The sequence below is a fragment of the Lonchura striata genome, chromosome 3 (assembly GCF_050655825.1).
Source record: "Lonchura striata isolate lonStrDom1 chromosome 3, ASM5065582v1, whole genome shotgun sequence".
Taxonomy (NCBI): domain Eukaryota; kingdom Metazoa; phylum Chordata; class Aves; order Passeriformes; family Estrildidae; genus Lonchura; species Lonchura striata.
This window is the reverse complement of record NC_140705.1, coordinates 60,949,024-60,969,242: the sequence shown is the minus strand read 5'-3', so window position 1 is coordinate 60,969,242 and position 20,219 is coordinate 60,949,024. Positions and strand designations below refer to the sequence as shown.

At 38.1% G+C, this 20,219-nt stretch overlaps 2 protein-coding genes across 8 annotated transcripts in view; both read left to right on the top strand.

Annotated features, from left to right (window-relative positions):
• PHACTR2 (phosphatase and actin regulator 2) overlaps positions 1-5,462 on the top strand; it is a 134,230-nt gene extending 128,768 nt beyond the window's left edge. For all 7 annotated transcript variants that reach the window (XR_014954271.1, XM_021540414.3, XM_021540419.3 and 4 more), the window contains one exon: positions 91-5,462. Coding sequence is in view for 6 of the 7 variants with exons in the window: in XM_021540414.3 (XP_021396089.2) it covers positions 91-106 (16 nt within the window). In the remaining variant the exon portion in view is untranslated. The remainder of the gene's footprint in view (positions 1-90) is intronic.
• Positions 5,463-5,960: 498 nt separating this feature from the next.
• LTV1 (LTV1 ribosome biogenesis factor) lies at positions 5,961-18,270 on the top strand. The gene is made up of 12 exons (XM_021540420.3): positions 5,961-5,974; positions 9,980-10,085; positions 10,762-10,893; positions 11,421-11,609; positions 12,658-12,745; positions 13,648-13,768; positions 14,434-14,683; positions 15,359-15,486; positions 15,911-16,050; positions 16,250-16,302; positions 16,996-17,196; positions 17,779-18,270. The coding sequence occupies exons 1-12, from the start codon at positions 5,961-5,963 to the stop codon at positions 17,890-17,892; spliced, it is 1,536 nt and encodes a 511-aa protein (XP_021396095.3). The 3' UTR covers positions 17,893-18,270.
• The last annotated feature ends 1,949 nt before the right edge of the window (positions 18,271-20,219 follow it).

Below are 20,219 nucleotides of genomic sequence, written 5' to 3'. Positions count from 1 at the left end.
CAAAAGGAAACAAGTATGAGAGCAGGATGAGGATCAGTGTCACTGTCAGTTGAAATAACATAATTATAAGATTTTAATTTATCTTTTCAGGTTTCATCGTCCATAACTGTTTGACCACATCCCATATTTCAAGTAACAGTTTTCTTTGGGAAAATCATTGCATCCTGAAGACCTGAAATTGCACTGGAACTTGATTGAGTATGAGTGTGTGCTACAGCTTACCCTGAGGCTAATGAAGAAAGTGGCCCTTGTTCTTGTCAATGGACAAATGATTAGTCTAGGAGGAGAACCCACAGGAAGCGTTAGTCCATGTCCAGACAAACCACGGTTCTGTGGCCAGCCCACATGGACAAGCCAGTGGACTTGTTTGTCAAGAGCTCCACAAGTCAGGAAGTGCTGAAGACAATCGCTGGAGAGCCTGCTGCCAGGATCTCATTGGGTTTCATGGGGTTGGGACTGAGGGCAACAAAGAGGGTGTGGGGGGGGTGACAAAAGAACGGAGAGCTGGGGGAAAAGAGGCTTTGTTTGTTAGTCCACAGAGATAAGTGGAATGGATGGGACTGCCCAACAATGCACTTGGCCAGTGGAAATAATTATTTTTAAAAAGAAACAGAGTGTAAGCAACTGTGCATGTAGGTTTTTTAGTGGCTGCAGCAAGCCATAAGTCCTTGTGTCATCAGTACTTTAGGAAGAGCTATCATTTTCTTTGGTGCCAGTACATACAGTTGCCAGAAATTAGTTTTAGTATAACTCAACTGTCTTTTTTTAAATCCCAGTGCGCATGCTTCAGGAAAACACATGGAACACTCATACAGAACAAGTAATATATTTTTTGGTTTTTTAATGTTGACATATTCTGGATCTTCAAAGATACATAAGCAGGATTTGAAGGACAAATAATGTGACACTATGAATGCAACGAAATGCTTTGTGTTTAGAAGCACTCCTTGCTGTCTGTCACTTGCCATTCAAACCAGAGGGATCATTATCTTTGTCATCCATGGCAGGCAGTGGTGACAACTTTGACATCATGCTAGTGTGAACCCAAAGTCAGAATTGAAATTAGGCACAGAAGTCTTTATTAATAGGCCTGAGCAGTGATTCCTAATGTAACTTTTTACATTTAAGGACTCTTGCACTGCTTTGAGGAAGAACTCCCAGACGAATCAGTATGTCTTCAGCTAGTAGTCCTTTAAAAGTGAAAGAAAAATCCTTGTATTATCTCCAGCCTGTTTTTGTTGAGTGTGAAGAATGCTTCTTAGATTCCTAATTTTTTATACTATCTTGAAATTGTACATGTGAATAGAGTACTATTAAAATTAAGTGGTATGGAGTGTGAAAGGCAATACATGTTTTTTCTAAGTTGGCCCAAAGGCCTATTAAAAAGCCTGTGGCATTGTTTACACTAAGAAATTCTCTGTCCTATATTAGCACTTATTTATCCTTTGAATTAGTGTACACAACATTGGGGGAGGAGGCTCTGGAATTCACATATGCATACATTTAATGCAGTATTACAATATATTTGCTATTTATCCTTTCTAATGTGTGTACATAGTACAATTTATTTTTGTCTTTTATGTGTCCTGTTCAGTTTTTAATTATGAAGTGTAAGTATTTCTTTTTCTGGCAATAAAAGGTCTGTGTAGATGTGATTTTTACCTCAAAACCTGTGATAGATTCTTGTGGAATGTGTTTAGTTTATAAAATTAAAGGTTGTTGTTAGAGATGTCAGCCTAAAGGCAGGAAGGCAATTTGGTGGCTAAAATTAGATATCCCTCTTTAGAGCTATTTACAACAAGACCAGGTTTGCATAAATTAGGTGGATTATTTTAATGAAGAGCGCTTCTAGTAACAGAAGAGTGCTTTCCAACAGTCACTCTCTGTAACTCTTGTTATTTTTAAAGACATTGGGAAACCTTTTTTTAAAAAGGTAAGATTTAAATGACTGTTAGGATCCATTACATTTTTGTGAAAATCTAGTGATGCACAAGCTACAAAATATCAATAACCAAATAAAAAAAGCCATCTACATGCTTGTAGCAAAGAAAAGGAAGCAGCACCTTCCTTTTTTAATGGAATCAATAAGAGCCATTAGGATTCCATTTGCAGAAAATAAGCTTCTGGGAAGTCCATCATTTTATAAATATAGAAATACCACTTTGACATCAAGGAAGCAGTGAAAATGTCTTCTTTGGCACTAAATCATACAGGAATTAGGAGGGCATTAGATTTGTCAGCAATTCTGGTAGAATGCTAATTTTTATTTTTAGAATTTGAAGAGTAAACTTAAAGTTACACTAGAATAGTTCCACTTAAATTTCTTTTTGCTGATGTTGCCAAATTTAGGAATGTGTGTCCAAAATCATACAAAGGTCTACTATGTTGGCTTTGAAATATAAAACACAGTATTTCACATCAAAGGAAATGAGTGGAACAATTAAATAGATCTCAGTGTTGCATTAATCACATTGAAACATTTGAAAGCAGCCAAGATGCTAAAGACAGAAAGACAGCTGTTGCATAGGCAGAATAACTTGGACAAAGGTAAGGTCAGACTATAAATATTTTATATAAGACAGCAGCTTCACCATCATGCCAAGGTACACACAGGTTACACAAGCAAACTAAAATTCATTAAACTCTTAGGATGAAGTGAAAAAATTTACTTTGCAAGAAGACTTCTCTATACTAGGCCTGGATCATGGATGGAAAGTCATGTGCCAATCTTACTGTTTTAAAAGCAAGAACACAAAGATGAGGATACAACCTCTGGCTCAGACTTCTTCAAGCTGAAGCTATGTAGGTGAGGTATCACTTAGGCTTTCCCTATCTTCCTTTCAGGGTTGGAGGGGTTTTTTCAAAGTATTGCCTCCAAGCCATTTCTAGTTGCATGACTCTAGCCTTGGTAGAGATGCTGAGTTAATTTTTAATTTCTTACTATTTTGATAATAATCAGATGCACTGTGCAGCCCACAGTTCAGCAAACTAATTAAGCACATTTATGTAACTGGACAAAAAGAGTTACCTTTATGGGAACTTATGTAGTATACTACATAAGATTATTATAAGATGTAGCAGAACTAGAACTCCAAACTAGACATAGTGTATTGTATCCACACAGAGACATAGAATTGAATATACTATTTTTGTATTCTAAACATCACCTGGCAGAAAAAAAAAAAAGCTGTAAAGTGTTGTCCATGCAACAAAAAACAATGAGAATTTAGTATGTCACCATGTGCAGCGAAGCAAATTTGCTATAAGAAGCCTGAAGTCAATTTCTGCTGCCTCTCCTAGTCCTCTGTATTGATAATTTCAAATGTTTTCCAGTTGCATCAACAACCCATTGGAAATATTACACCATATACCTGTTATGGTGTTGCCTACCTTCTAGAAGAGAAAAATCAGGGTAAGTCCTGAGAAATTCATGAGTTAAAAATTCTAGAGTTAAAAAGAAAAATATGTTAAACATGCAAATTAAAAATGGCACTTTTCATGCAAAGTATAGTACAGTCCAGTTGGCTAAGAGGGATCAGGACGATAATTTTTATCAAGTTGGATGAATCACTTAAATGTCATCCATAATATATGACAAATCTTACATACACGATACCTCTGTTCCACCATCCACAGAAAGAGAAAATGAGCAGCTTGAAGTAGTGGTTTCTGAAATGATTTCACATGTAATATTTATTAGTATAATCACAGATCACAGCATGTTGCTGTGGGTGAAAAAGAAGGAATGCTTAATCAAATCCTATTTTCTTCTTCACATAAAAATTTGAAATGGTTCTGGAGTGTCTCATCTCTCTCTTCTTTCAGGTAATACATATTAGTCTTTATAACTCAGATACAGTCTATCTGGATTTTTTTTAATTGTGCTATATATTCTCAACAAGTACAAAAAAAATTAAATGCTAATGATTATTTAAGCTAAAACCATTTCAGCTGGTGATTTGAAACATGTTAGGACCAGAAGCAACATCTCTTCAAAATCGTTGTAAGTATTCATGGCTATTTGTAGTTCTACAAGACTGCATTTATTTGTTGGGTTTATCATTTACCTACAGTTGTGCATGTCCCTTGCTGTGGTGAACTTCACCAACCTCTGATGTGGTGTGGGGCAGGACAGCCCCACCATTTGCTTGGGCCAACCTGAGCACTTCTTGGAGAAGCACCACAACCTCAGTGCTGACATGGAAAAACCACATCACACAAGCACCCATTTTTTAACTTGAAATCCAAATGAAAGCTGTGAAATGAAGAAGTATCCCTGATATTATAGACATTAGACCTCTCCTTCCAGGTGAAATGAGTGGTTGGTTTCCTGCAGAGATCCTTCAAACTCAGACCTGTATTAATAATACGACAGCTACATGAGAGAATTTGTTTCAAATTAACAGCTACTTAACTTGACTATAAAACACAGTCTGAGTCCTGATTTTGTATCATCATAAAGCACAAGAAGATCCAGCCAGCAACAGACTGAAAACACAGTCTGGCAGCCTGGGAATCAACCAAAACTCCCTGTCTGAGCACTGCTGACAACCCAAGCAGAGATCAGAATATTGACCCCTGTCTTAATGTCTGTTAATGCTTTAATGATGAACCAAGCTAAAAGCCTACATTTGCATGAGACTGTCAGGTGCACATGAACCGTGTGTTTAACACATTCACGTCCTCTGGTTTTAATGATCTTCAGGAGTTAAGACCTGTGCCATTGTTGTAAACTAAACTGGAAACACTCAGGGTGAAAAAACAGATATGAGTAAACTTGCCTCCTGCCTTTAGGTTCTTCCACATTTAGTTCCATTATTGTTGCTATCTGTATTCTTATTATACCAAGGTCACTGCAATATTCACTGATGGGACATAGATTATGATTAAAAGAAAAAAATATATTCGGAAAGATTTTATAAGGTTGATACAAAAATATTTTGAAGGTCAAATAAAAAAAAAAGTCTCCAGAATAGCTTGAAACTTCTTTTTTAACAGAAATCGGAACAAAAAGCCCCACCAAAACTTATTAAACTGTATCTATAGAGAGAAAGGGAGAAATGGAGTGAAATTAACATATATTTGCTGTAATGTTCAAACAGGTTTCTATTTGTGAACTTTAATAATTACTTGTTTCACTTCATGTTCCCATTTAGTTTCAAGATTTTAATGGAAATAAAGCTCATATAAACTAGATACAGCATTTCACCAATATTTTCTAGAAGCTACGTATTACATTGGATAGAAACAAAGAAAGCAATGGCATTATCTGTATCTTCTTGTTCAAGCATAAATTCTTTATATTTAAAAAATTTTTGCAATACTATGTCAAATTTAACAATATTTGAACATTGTTATGATACAGTAAAATGTTAAAATGTTGCTAAACATCTTCTCTTCCTTTCACTTTGTGTGGTGGTATATTGATTTGAAAACTTGTATAAATTTTGGAATTAAAGAAATACTGTGTTTTGGATTATTATTATTTTAGTTGGTATGAAACAAAAATATCATTGGCTTGTTTGAATGAGCATTCGACCGTATCAGCAGTGGGGGGAGGGTGTGAGGATGGCACATGCTTAATTGCCTGCAACTGTTAAAATAGCTCTTAAGTTTTGCGGGGAAGAGAGGGTTTCCTTAAAAATACCCCCAGAATAACATTTACAACCAAACTGAAATCTGGGAGAGGCACGAGAACACTGCAGAGCTCAGACCCCATTGTGGACACAGGAGCTGATAAAGCTGGTAAGTTTGTGTCCCTTCCTGGCATTCTGGGGCACAATAGCTCAAACAGTAAATCATGGTCACATTTGTGCCGTGCTTTGGACCCAGCTGCACCTTAAACACTGGGAGATCACAAACCTCTATTTCTCTGGCAGAGCTGCAGCACACCAGGACAGGTTGAGCAGTAGGAATCATTGCACTCCTTCCAAGCAAGTCCGCACGGCCACTGCGGAGCGATGACTCCAGTAAGGTGGGCTCCATCACACATCCACACCAGTGCGGGTTGCTGAGCTCCAGTACAGTCTCCCAAGGGTCCAGTACAGCCAGAAGATTCTTACTTGCTGAATAGACTCTAAGGCAGCCACAATCACCTGAAATGGAATTTTCACATTAATTCATTGGAATAAAAATTTTGCATCCAGAGTGTCACCTCTTCATACACACTGGGCCAGTTCTTAGACTTTATTTTTTCTAGAAATTTGATAAAAAATAATGAAAAATTATTCTTTAAGTAACTTCCTTTGATTTCATTAAATGTTCCCATTTTCAAGACAAGTAAGGCAAATAAAATTCAAGCCTTGTTCCCCATTGCCTGTCATGCTAAATAGTTACTGGTAACTGCAAAAAATGTATCTGAAACATTATCAGCTTAGAATTGCTGTCCCTTTAAAATGTACTTTCCACATGTTTCATTACTTTCAAAAGATGGAAGGCTGTGGAGAATCAATACCGACAACTTTTCAGCTTATGCAGGGCAGATTTTATGTAACAATTATAAAATGAATGCATCTATTTGGTTCAGTGTGATTGAACAGGGTAACTCTAAAGAAGTGGCAGATCTGATACTGTGTTTTACAGAGGTGTGTGATCTCTGTGAATGCAAGTAACTGTTACAAATTAATGACAGCTGCTTCTTGAGGTTTTATCTATAATGTAATATGTGTGTGTGTGTACACACAGACACACACACACACACACATGCAAATATATTCCAGTATCATCCCCTGGAAAACATAAAGAATGTATTGGGGGTATATACAGCACATATGTTATGCTTGTCTTACGGTGTTTGTATTAAACAAGGAAACTGAAAGTGTGCTGCCTAGTTGTACAGTACTGTAGGAAACTCTGCTGGGCACAGTTCCAAGTGCCTTAGACAATTGTTTGGCTCTTTGAATTATAGATATATATGAATGAATATTTATAAGTAGAAAATGTTATAAATCACCTCTATAAAATTGTTCAGAAAATCTTTACTGAAAGTACTTTCTTCTTGACTCTCTAGCATGTACATAGGCACACATAGTAGAGTTAAATTCAGAGAGCCTTCAGAGGCCAAATTAAGCTCCCTCCTCATGGAAATGAAAAAAGGTAGCTGAAACCTTCCTTTGAATTCTGGCAATCCTTCAAACACATCTGGTAAATTCCATGTGTGTGGTGTATTCATGGAGAGGTGTGTTCAAAGAGGTGACACTTGGTTTAAAAAAACAAAGTTAGGGTTGTAGCTCAATGGTTTGGAGACATAATCCATGCTCCCAGTTTCCCCTTTTTTTTATCAGCAAGAAGCGTTTCTTACCAGTTTCATTGGCAGCAGATTTACAGTGGAAATACACCCTCTGCACAGGAACAAAACTGATCTGCACAGCTGAGGGTTCAGCCTAGTCAGCAGTGCATCTGCCAATCTTTTAACTCTCAAAGTGACTGACAATAACTTTTGATTTTAATTACTTTGAAATAATTTCTTCTTTGCAAGAACTAAGAGAAAAAGTGAGTATAAATTTCCTCACACAGAAGGCAAGTTGATGATTATGTTAAGGATGTGCTTCCAGCATATTATCTTTTAAGTGGCTGCCTTGACAGTGAGACTCAACACTGACCATTTTTCTTCTGCAAGCATAAAAGAAGTGGTCAGTGACCTGAGCACTTACCCCCTCAGTCTCTGTAGATGCTCTTTGCTGAGTTCTGTTTGTAGTCTCTGCAAAGAACCCAGTGAGAGAATGCAGTGAGATGGATGGCCTTGTAAGGCTCAGATGAAATGAGAAGCCTAAGCAGTCTCTGAGAGACTCTCTCATACAAAGTTCACATATATGTAATACTAAATATTGAATTTTTATATAAATCAAGAGATGAGTCACCTTCAGGTATCAACAAAGAAGGTAATGTGGTGCCTATTGCTGCTAATCCAAAATTCAAACTCATCCCCAGATGTATTCCTGTAGTATACAGATGTATTACTGTTAGTATAAATGAGCAATCTTCTGTGATATGGGAAGGAACCTGTTTTAATCTCTGTGTGAACATATAATACATATCCTTCCCCTAAACACTTAAGAATCTAACCAGGAAATTCAGGGAGAGTATATAAATTAAAGAAAGATAGAAAACACTGAGGCTTAACAGGTAAACTTATCTTACACTTAGGAAACAGCTGACTAACAGCAGAGCTGAGAGCAAAAGTTAATTTTTTCCCACATCCAAACTGATACAATGCTCCTAGACCAGATTTGGGGTGTGTGGAATGACAGTACTGCCACCACCAGATATGGAGGTGCCAGGTTTAGAGGATTGTGAAGTGTAATCCTGTCAGCAAGTCTATGTACATGCACTTCTGTGGATGCCAGAGAGGCATGTCAGGAACTTGGAAGCAATAAGGAGTAATCTATCCTACATCATTACCCCACAAATAAATGCTAAGTACTGTGTTTTCAACAGCTGACTGAGTCTGTTCTTAATTACCTTGTGAAAATCCAGCTCTGCCATTCCAGCTGTCGCTGGGTTGGCAGTACAGACATAATGCAAGGAGTTGTTGCTGTTGGGTGCAGACATGAAAAATCCATTCGCAGGCTGCGGTCCAGGAGGGGTCATTGCTGCTCTCCTCTTGCCGCGGGGTGTGCACCACACCCGCACACGGCTGACAGCAACGAGACACTCACCGGGCACTTCTCACAAGGAAGAGGAAAGTCCAGCCTTTGCACAGATATATGCAGAGATAATCTGAATCCTCCGGGTACATCCGAATACTCCGGATAGAGTGGATCAGATTAGATTGTGCACTTCTGCAAGAGTGGTGTGATGAAACTTGGTAAAGATTCAAAACTTCAGAAAACAGCCAGAAGAATGAAAATCTGGATTCTTTTGGAGCTTTAGTGACACCTACTGAAAACAAATGAAATCCACCCAAATGTGACTAAAGCTAATACTTTTAAGGTACATGCATGTATCTATATTTAGCTGCATCCATACACACATAATGTGGATAATTTTTCTGAATTTTCAGTAAAAACCTCTTCTTAGCTGTTACTGTTTTATTTGCCTGTAAATACATGGGGAAAAAATCCTCCCCTCTGTGTTTTACACTTTCTTTTGAAAAGTCACAAAGCAGATTTTAAAATACCAAGCATACTTCTCTTTTTCTTAGCAAGGAGCCTGTACGTGAGTACGTGTGTTTGTGCACAGCCTTGCTACATGGTGTAGGTAAAATTTATACACCGTGCAGAACGGTTCAGGTTGGAAAGGACCATAGTGGAACATCTGGTCCAACCTCCCTGCTCACGCAGGTTTATCCTAAGGAACATGGCACTCGATTGTGTCCAGACGGTTCTCGAGTATTTCCAGCGAGGGAGACTCCACAGCCTCTCTGACAATTACTCCACTGTGTGATCACCTGCATAATAAAAGAGATTCGTCCTTCTACTCGGGCAGAACTTCCCGTGCACCAGTTTCTGCCTGCTGCCTCGTGTCCTATTGCTGGGCACCATCAAGCAGAGCCTGGATCCCAACTCTTGATACCCTCCCTTCCGCTACTCATGGACATGGATGAGGTCTCCCCCTTAGTCTCTCTCCTCTGACCAGACCCAGTTCCCCCAGCCATTCCTCGTCAGAAGTAAGAACTCAAATATTTGTGAGTTATTAACAGGCCAAACAGTGTGTTATACCCGCGTTATTCACTCCCAGTCCTCCAGGCTCGGCGCCCACGGCCCGCCCGCCCCTCACCGGCCCGGGCCCGGCTGCTGCGCACGCGCGCTGCCGCTGGGGACGCTGCCGGCCCGAACCATTCCTCACTATTTTGAGGGGAGAACTGAGAAAATATGTCTCCGACGAGCATCCTGCTTAGGTCCACTGGGCTTCTCTTTTACCAAAATATTATTTCAGTCTGATAAAAGGCTCATTGTTTGTTGGGTTTTTTTTAACTGGGAAACAAAAGCTGCCAGAGATGGCCGGACTGGCCGCTTATCCCCTTCCCCCCGCTGGTCAGTGGTGTGTGCCAAGATGGAGGGCGCAGCCCGGGGGCGCTGAGGCCCGGCCCGCGTGGGAGCGAGCGGGGTTGGGGACGCCGGGAGCGGCCGGGGCGCAGCGCCATGGTGAGTGTGCCGTGCTGGGACTCGGAATTGCCGGGGGGAAGGCAGGTTAGAGCAATAGGGTCGCCCCCATGTATCCTATATGGGCTGTCACGCCGTTTGTGAGGTAGGTAAAGCCTTGCTAGAAGTGTTTTTCCGGGTCAGATGTGATAACTCGAAGGAAAGGCTTTCAGCCAGTTGAGAATACCTGGGGGTTTGTTGGCCCGGGCCGCATGTGTATTTCGAAGTTAGAGCTGTGCCTGGGTAGTGTGCTGCGCACGGTGCTCGTGACTGAGGCTGAATTGCTGCGCCAGGAGCAGCCGCCTGAAGAACTCTCACGAAGCAAGATGCGTCCAGATTCCCTTACCAGTTTCCCGTGTTTCTTGGATGAAGTGTGTTGCAGAATTCCTTTCTAGGGCTGTATGTTAAACGGTGTGTGCTGTTATCAGATGTTTAGTGTTCGATGTATTGCCATTTTGCAGCTGAATAAGCTGCGTTTGCTGTTAGAACATTCGAAATGTCTGTTGTGCGTGTGGGGAGAGATGAGTTGATCTCCCGCTGGTCTCCTTATGCTTTGCCTCCAAGCCTGTGTTTATAAGGCATTGCCTTAAAATTAATATAGCAGCACACTACATGTTCTCTTTAGGTGCATTTGATATTTAATTTTTTTGTTAACAGTTAATGAAATTTCCTTTTGCAGCCTCACAAGAAGAAAAAGCCCTTCATAGAGAAGAAGAAAGCAGTAACATTTCACTTAGTCCACCGAAGTCAGAGGGATCCTCTTGCTGCTGATGATACTGCACCCCAGAGAGTTCTGCTGCCCACACAGAAAGTAAATACTCACTCTTAATACTGAGGTTTATTTAGATAAGAAACACCATGGGGGAAAAAGTTGATACGCAATTATACGGTTCAAAAACATAGCCCGACAGAGGGTAATTTTTAGTTTGGCTTATTTAAAAAAAAAAAAGTGGCTATTGTAGGGAATTTCATAGTTGTGAGTTACTGCCAGATGGTTGAAGGGTGACTTAACAGGCATTAGAGTAAATGTATTAAATGTAGTAAATATATTAAAAACAACAACAACAACAAAATTTGCCCGAGTCACTGTGATAAAATAGGCATTGTTGGTTATGGTTGCTGATGGGAAGCTTCTGCTCAGACAGCACCCAGACATGGAACCAGCTGATTACAACATTGTAATTGGCTGTGACTTACGGTAAGGAGTGCAGAGAGGACTTGAACAGTCAGACACTCTCAGTTGATGTGTTGCTTTTCCTTTTGCTAGTAAGTTTTAAGTGGACTTGAGTAACTAAATGTATTCTTTTTGATTATTTTCTTCTCCCCCCTGCTTCCTAGGGACATGAGGAGCAAAGAAGGGAAGAGCAGCGCAAGTATGGTGTCTTCTTTGATGATGACTATGACTATTTGCAGCACCTCAAAGAAGCCTCTGGTCCCTCTGAGCTTGTCCCATCTGTGCGTGGACAGCAAAGCAGAATTGTCATCACAAGTGAGGGCCACATAGAGGATGAAATTCAGAGAATTTCAGTGAGTAGTACTTTTGTTAAAAGCTAGTACTGTTCTTTGGAGCATTAACATTCTCTAGACACATTAATTGTGTGTGTGTGTGTGTGTATATGTATATTTATATTTATGTATAAGGATCCTTTTGACTCACAACCAGCTTGACTTTCCTACAAGTAAACCCAGAAGCCAACAAACCAGAGTTTACTGATGAACATTATTTTGCTAGCACGGTGTTGAAACACTTCAGATACCCATGACAAACTTTTTTCTACAGAGATGGCTTGCAAAGGTGTTTGTTTGAGCAAGTCATGTGTTTTTCTGGGGTGGGTATTTGTGTTTAACGTTTTTTAGAACTTTTGAATGCTCTGGGAGTTAAGAATATACCAGGTTGGATTATCAGCACACCATGTTTTTAAAGGGGAATGTAATAGAAGCCAGATGGAATAAAACCAAACTTTTCAATTGCTGGCATAACATGTAGAAGTTGACGATGCTGGATCACATTGGAGTGGAAAAGCAGTAAATGCTTTGAAACAATGAAGCATGCCATTGCCAGTCACTTGTAGCTGAGGGTGTTTGATTTAACCAAATACTGTAATTTTAGTCAATACTAATTGCCTTGGTCAGAAGTACCCTTCAGATACAGCTTGGTGATACTACATGAGGTTTAAAGTTAGGTTAGATGTGCTTGTTGTGAAGCTTTTAACAAGCCTTTCAGTCAGGGGGTGAATTCAAATATGTGTTAGTGTTCTTCAAAACAAGCCAAAAAAACTTTCAACATTTCAGTGTGCCTACTGTACAACCATTTTCTAAAAAGCTTTAGAGATGTAAAAAAATACTGTTTCTCTACTGGAGAATAATGACATGAGAATTGATGCTGCCAGCACTTTACGTAGCTATCATTGTGTAACTCTGAAATTTTGCCATGGGTAACACAGCACTTGTTGTAACATTTAAGTAGTGCTCACAGAGTTTCTCTTGCTCACAGGAGTGTCTGCATGATTTTGTTAATGTGAGCTTAAATAAGAAACTGAGAACAAATACATGTTTTTCTGTTTCTTTTTCTAAGGCTCCATCCATTAAGTTGCCTTCCTCAGTATTTGCCACAGAGTTTGAAGAGGATGTGGGCTTGCTAAATAAAGCTGCTCCTGTTTCAGGTATTTTTCACCTTTCTGTGATGTGAATTGCCATCTAGGAAGTAGGTGGTAATTAAGGCTTCTGTTGTGATGTCATGTTTTTTTTTTTGGCTTAGAACAGGCTCAGTAACAGACATAAGGAATGATCTGTGAGAGGCCCATGTTTCAGTTTGAGACTTAATTCTGTGATTGACTAACAAGAGTTCTTTAGCTTTGCTTGAAGAGGGTGAATCCATGAGCTCTTACTATTACATAGCAAATAAAAACTAATAACAGGGGGAACTGTAGATAATACTAGTAATTTATTCTGTGTCTTTGAATCGAAGTCTGGGACTGGATTTTCAGTCAGTTTATTTTCAAATGCCAAGTAATGTTTACATTCCTTCATTAGTGTTATGTCAGTGTTTCAGGCTGTGAGTAGGTTTTTGTTATGTATCCATATTTGCACTGGACATTGACTCCACAGCCATCTCCATATTTCACAACAGTAAGGAACTGCAGCAGTTGTCTCTGTCCTGACAGAAGGATACTAAAGACAATTCTGCTAATTGCAGCAGAGAAACACTTTTTAACCTTTTGTAATGTAGGGAATTTTAGGGTTGGAGCTAATGCTGGGCATTGATCATGTGGTACTTTAACCTGGATATTTTTTCTTTATAATATTCTATATTAAAATGCATTTATGGAAGCTTAAGACCTCTGGGAAATGTTTATTTCTGAGTGATAAAAATTGACAAGAGATTGGTGACATGCCCTGGCTTCTATCTGATCTACAAATATTCTTGAGGGATTTTTTGATTCTTTGAGTTAAGCTTTCCTTACTGCAAATTAACAGTCCAGCTGGATTGTTTTTTATCCAGGGAAGTAGCTTTATATTGTCAGAGAAATATAAATATTTATGTTTTGTTTTTTCAACTTTCTAGGACCACGGCTAGATTTTGACCCAGATATTGTTGCAGCTCTTGATGATGATTTTGACTTTGACAATCCAGAAAATATCCTGGAAGATGATTTTGTTCTACAAGCAAATAAACCACAGAAGCGGTAGATAGAGCTTTGTTGAAATATTTGTTATGTAAATAGGAGAGATGCTATTTGATATTGCATGTGGTGGTATGGGAAGCCACAGTGGTTTCAGATTTCAAATTAAATATGTTAGTGTGTTGAAAAAAGTATTACCTTGTGTTACTTGGATAAGAAATGAAGTTTCTTATATTATTCAAGAGATGGGTTTCAGTTGTTACTTTGAGGTCATGGATTATATGCCATGTTTGGAATAATAGTGTTCCTGAACTGTTTAAAATGTTGTCATCTATTACATGTAACATACATCACTAATAATATTGATGAAGGCTAATGGGTGTTTCTGAAATGTTTACAAATGCTTCATGTGATATGCCACCGCATTTTATCTACTTAGGTTTTGGTATCATTCTCATAATTTCATGAACAGTAAGACATTTTGCTTCTTTTAATAGTCAAGAGTGCAGCTGATATTTTTCTGCTCTGACATGTACAGCTGAATATAAAAATAACTTCAGTCTCAGAGCACAGATGCATGATCCAGCTAGCAATGCTTTCAGCTCTCAGACAAGTGTCTCACTCAATATTTAAATCTGTTATTGCCACATTGTTTCAGATAACCCAGCACAGGTAAGAGATGTAAAGGTCCGTGTATTATTCTAAACCCGTTTTGTGCTTCTGTTCAGGGGACCAGATGCTGGGGATGAAGATGAATGGGAAGATATGGAAGATGATAGTGATGAAAAGGATAGCTGCAGTACTGATAAAGACTATGATTCAGAAGGTCCTTTGTCAGATGGTGAGGTTAATGGACAGACAAAAGAATTCCTTTTTATGCAAGAAGAAACCAGGAGTCGTTTCACAGAATATTCTATGACATCTTCAGTAATAAGACGGAATGAGCAGTTGACCCTATTGGATGACAGATTTGAGAAGGTGAGGCTGCTCCAGAGTGTAACTGTGAAGGGTATTAAATGCTTCCTTGTCTATTGATTCATTTCATCAGGCAGGGTCCTGTGTACCTGTGCAGATTTTACCGCTTCTAGCAGTCAGGGTGTCAGGCTACTGCTCTTTGCATGTATTTTTCATTTAATACTGGATACATTTAGAGACTTGTATCACCTAGGCTGTAGTGTTAATTGCTATGGCAAGGCCTAGCACTGATGGAGATAAACAAAATTACTCCTGTGGCTGTATGAGCATTCATAATTAGTGTTGCACTTTTGTCTGAGAGGCTGAGTTCAACACAGCAAGCCATTTTCAGGTCCCTGGTGAAGTACACATTCATGAACAGAGCATGGAAATAGAGTGTAACTTTTGTTCTGAGCAGTGACAGGCTTCTTAAGGCATAGATTGAAATAATGCCTCAGAATAAAAAACGTTTTCTAGAAGCTGGTTTATATATTATTATAAGATAACTGTGAGTCCCATGTGGAAAGAGTATTCACAGTAAGGAGTAAATCCTACTGCAGATGTGTTTTGCAGTTCAGCAAATTGAGAGGGGAGAGGAAAAAGAGGCATATAAAAAGAAATGTGTGGCTCTTCTTTAAGCTATCAAGAAGTTGTGTGACAAATGTGGTCTAATTACAGATATCCACTTCTTTATTTTAGTTTTATGAACAATTTGATGAAGATGAGATTGGAGCCTTAGATAATGTGGAGTTAGAAGGCTACATTAACACAGACAATGCTCGGCTGCAGGAAGTCCTGGATGATTACTACAAAGAGAAGGCAAAGAAGTATGTATTCTCAGAAGTACTGCTTCACAGAAGTAGTTCTGTAATCCTCTGTTTATATGGAAGTTTTGGGTGTGTTATTTCAAGTTCATGTGCTCAAAAGAATGCATCCCACAACAAAAGCAGCTGCATACAAGTATTATCCATTTGCATGATTAAGTGGAGAAATTGTGTTGAACTTAATGTAAGCAGCATCATTCGTCCTTTTGAAAAGCAGAAATACTTCTGTTGTTGACTGTGTCTTTGTCCTAATGTTTTTAGTTTATTTTGAGGAGGCTTACTTAAGGAAACTTCATTTTTGCTGCAAATTTAATTGGAAATAGCTTTATTGAGATTGACTTAAGGGAGTCTAGGCATGCATAATTTTACATTTTCAATAGGAGATAAAACTTTTTTTTTTTTTTTTGTTCTCTGAACTTTGAAAAAGTTGTGTGAAGTTGGATGCTCTTGAACCTGATGAAGATTTGGACTCTCTTGCAAATGAAGAAAGTGAGGAGGAAAAGGAAGAAATAGTAACTGTAGTTATTGAGGAGCCGAAAGAAAAGTGGGATTGTGAATCCATTTTGAGTGAGTATTTTGGAGTTTATTTGTTTGTAGGATTTCAAAGTAAATGATAGGTGATTTCAGAACTTCCCTGATAGTGCTTCAGGTAAAATGGTTTATTCTCTGAGCACAAAAGGAGGCACTTCCAAAACCTAGCAATACAATTCATAATTTTGATTTGCAAGCCTTTCTTGATACTTTCTTTTTTCTTTGTGTGACTTAGGTACCTATTCAAACTTATATAACCACCCAACACTTATTAAGGAGCCATCAAAGGTAAAATTATTAAACTTACTCCGATGAATAACACTGGAAAACTTGAGATAAATGTGTTTGTTTTCTCAATGGGTATCTATTTTAAAAGACGGAGCAGAAATAAGGTGGGGGAGGGCTCTGGTATTATTTCTTCACTAAAGAAGAGTTTGGATATATTTTTTCTTATTAGAAGGAAAACAGTCAGTTCAGAGTTTCTATAATAGCTAGGCAGGAGCAGAGAAAGGAATTTCACTTGTTATCTGTGAGAGACCTTTCTGTAATCTGTGTCTCACAGCCATGTATTTGCTCAGGTTTATTTTCCTATGGTCTGGAGCAATTTATTCTAGTTCTTTGGTCTTCCATTTGTTCCCCATCATTAGAGCACAGCTTGATATCCCCAAATTTGAAATTAAACCTTTTTCTTGCAAGCTTATAAAGGAAGTGACTACTTCAGTTCTTTATTTTTTCAGTAATATTTAAATAGAAGGGAAAAATGTTTTTCTTGTTCTGGAAGGTCAGATTTTGTCACAGATGTTTTGATTTCATACTTTGGGATTAATGTGTGCTTTTGTGGGGGTGTTAAATAGTATGAGGAGACTTAACATTTATTACTGTTAAATCTGGATCTGAAATTTTTATGCTAATAAGGCAGTGCCATATGCACTTCTTGGAGAGAAAACTAGGGGCCACTAATTTGTATGCACTCTATTTTAGCCCAAACCAATAAAAATTTCTCAGAAGACTGGAATTCCCCTACACATCCTGCCTCAGAAGGGTCTCACTGCTAAGCAGGTGGAACGCATGCAAATGATAAATGGCAGTGACCTGCCAAAAGTATCAACACAACCTCGTTCCAAAGCTGAGAGTAAAGAGGATCGCAAAGCCAGAAAACAGGCAATAAGAGAGGAGCGGAAGGTACGCCTTACTGCAAATGAAACCTTGCAACATGTTACCTGAATTCTGTCTTACAAACTTTGTTTAAAACTCACTTGTCTTGTCTGAAGGTAATGGGAAAAACTTGCTGGTCTCAAAGGACTAATTATTGCGTCTTTAAAAAAAACCAAATTACTGGAAAGAAAGTTAACATCACACTTTTGCCTTACTGATTTCCAGTATCAAAACTTTGGTTCTGTTACTGTTACTGAAGGAACATCAGATTTCCTTGCAATCTAGAGTAGCTAAAGAAATAGTTACTTTTCACTTTGTGTGATCTGAAACATCCTATCTGAAAGAAATGTGGAAAATCCTAATTGGCCACAGTGAAATCCTGTCTGTTTTATTTAGGAACAGAAATTGCCAACATATTAGAAGCTTTGGCTAACTAAAGATGTTTATCCTGGTGGTACATGTATTAATTTGACTACTAATAATTAGTGTCATAAATAATATTATTGTCCAGATTGCTCTTATTTTCATGATCTAGAAGACTTTATTGGAATGGTTTGATTTTGCATGTTAATTCCTATTTTGTAAATTTCTCATTATTTCTATGTACAGGAGCGCAGAATGGAGAAGAAAGCCAACAAGCTGATCTTCAAACAGGAGAAAACAAGACAAGAAAAAGAGTTGCTCAATCTGAAACAAAATGTGCAAGGTCTGAAGCTGTCCTGATGAAACTGAGAAACTTACTGTGGAAATATCCCTAATTTTTCCTTTGTGTTGAAAAGGGAACAGCTAACTCACACCTTTGCTAGTCCTGCTCGAAGAGGGTTGTTCAAATCTCACTGTAGCAAAACCCAGTAACTTGTCATTTTTCCTGAAGTGAAATTCTATATAAAATGATGTATTGGTGATATCTATTCTGTCATGAGTGACATGGCAATTGCTGCAAAGTTTCATTACAGTAGAAATGTATTAAAATTACGAATATTTTTCTTACAAGTTATCACTGAACAGTTATATATTTGTTGAATGTATTTAACAAATCAGCAGAATACTACAGATTTGATCTGATTAGATTCTTCTATTAAATTATTTCAGTTTACAAAACTGTCTTTTCATTTATGTCTTTTCTCTCTTGTATTGACTGTTGAATATAGTTCCTTGGTATAATACAGTTTTGTAAGTCAAGAAGTTTACACCCACTCCTTCTTGGTTCTTTTTTTTTTTTTTTTGGGTAGATTATTTATTGTTTTGGTACTATAATGGGAGCCTTTTGAAAGTAAAGGTGTCTGAGAAGCTTTTCTGCAGCCAGACATTGCTGTTACCTAACCTGAGTTTTACATTCCCATAAAATCTGTCACAAGGAGTGTTGCAGTTACAGTAGTCAGTGGCCCTTAATGTTGCCATTGGAATTGGCTTTGCTGGAAGTACTCAGTCTGAGTAGGATGACAGAGAAACAGCAGATTGGACAAAAAGTGTATGTTACGGAAAGTCACTGTCTTGGTGTTTCTGGAGTACTCTTCTTCAGGTCTTGTGTTAAACTTAGTTTAATTGGAATACAAACTTAATGCCCACTACTATTGTTATAAAAACTTCCTAAAGATGAGCTGAGGGCCAAAATCTGTAGGTTTGGTGTGAACTTAAATGTTTATACTGTGAACATTAATTATTTTGGTAGTGACTGGTCCTTAAACTGAATGAAATGAATAGGATTTTTAGTCAGCCCTGAATCTTTCTGTATTCATAAGAGAACCCTCAGGTTTATGTCTGTATGTTAAAGACAGAGCAATCTTCTGCCTCTATGTGAAAAGTTAACCTTTTACTGGAAGGGACGTGGTAACAAACATCAGTGGAGTGGCCTGACTACTGGTTAATTCAAAACATCTTTAATATTCCTTCAATAGTTTTGTGAATACTAGATGGAGACAAGCTAACAGTTGAAAACAAGCTAACAGATGAAGTCTTTTAATGTACAGAAAATTCAAAACACTTGTTTTTATTGGAAGAAGGCTTTTATAATGTATTTTAATTGGTAAATTGACGTGATTTTGGAGAAGGGAATAAAGAAGTATTTGAATATGCAAGTCTTGATCACTGCTCAGAAAGCTTAAGTACCAATACAGTATACACATTTAGATTAAGCCTTCATTTTCTAGAATTGTCTGTTAACAGAATTAATAGAAATAATCTGTAAGATTAAAAAAAGTTTCAGTATTTTCCTTTAGCTATACTAGTTTTCATGTGTTTGACAAGCTTAAGCAGGATCTGCCTGTGTCATAATTGTGTAATCACTGATTCGGTGCTAACTGGAACACTGACCACCCAGTACTCATGACTCCTGACAGCAAAACAGAAAAGGAAATCTGAGAAGCAAGTCTGTTGAGGTGAGTCAGTACCAGGAAATAAGGTCAATGGAATAAGTAAGTAACAGATACTGTTCAGTGCTTTGGGGTGGAATATGATTTTGAGGTTTACCAAAAAGGACAGTCATACTAAAGCCAGCACACACGTTCTTTGCTAGGTTTCTCATCACTGATTAAGTGGTACTGTGCTTACACCTAAAGTCCTTAAAAAAAGAAAAACAAAAAAGCCCCAAACATCTATAGGGGATGAGAGCAGAATAAAGAGGAGGCAGAGGAAGGCACTTGAAGGAGTGGTCTGGACTAAGGACAGACACAGCTGTTGCTTGGAAACTAAAGAGGAAAGACATTTAAACAGAGGCAATAGGAAAGGAGTCAAAAAGATTTCAGAATTGCTTTGTTCCTCTTATAATCAGTGAAACACTGCAGTAACCTTAACAGTGCTTTGGAGTGTAGTAAAATTCCAAGGAAAAGATAAAAAACAAAAGCAGTCATTCATCTGCTTAGCAAGACAAGGATTTCTTTTGTTTTAGCAAGAGGAGGTAAAGAGAACTTACATGAGAAGTCCTTACAGAAGTTAATTTAATGAAGTACCTGTAGGTTGCAAGTCAGATGAAAAGGGCTCTCTTTTTCCTGAAGTTTTTCTAAAGGCTGTTTTTTGTTTAATAGAAGTCATGTCCTTGCTCTGAAATGAGT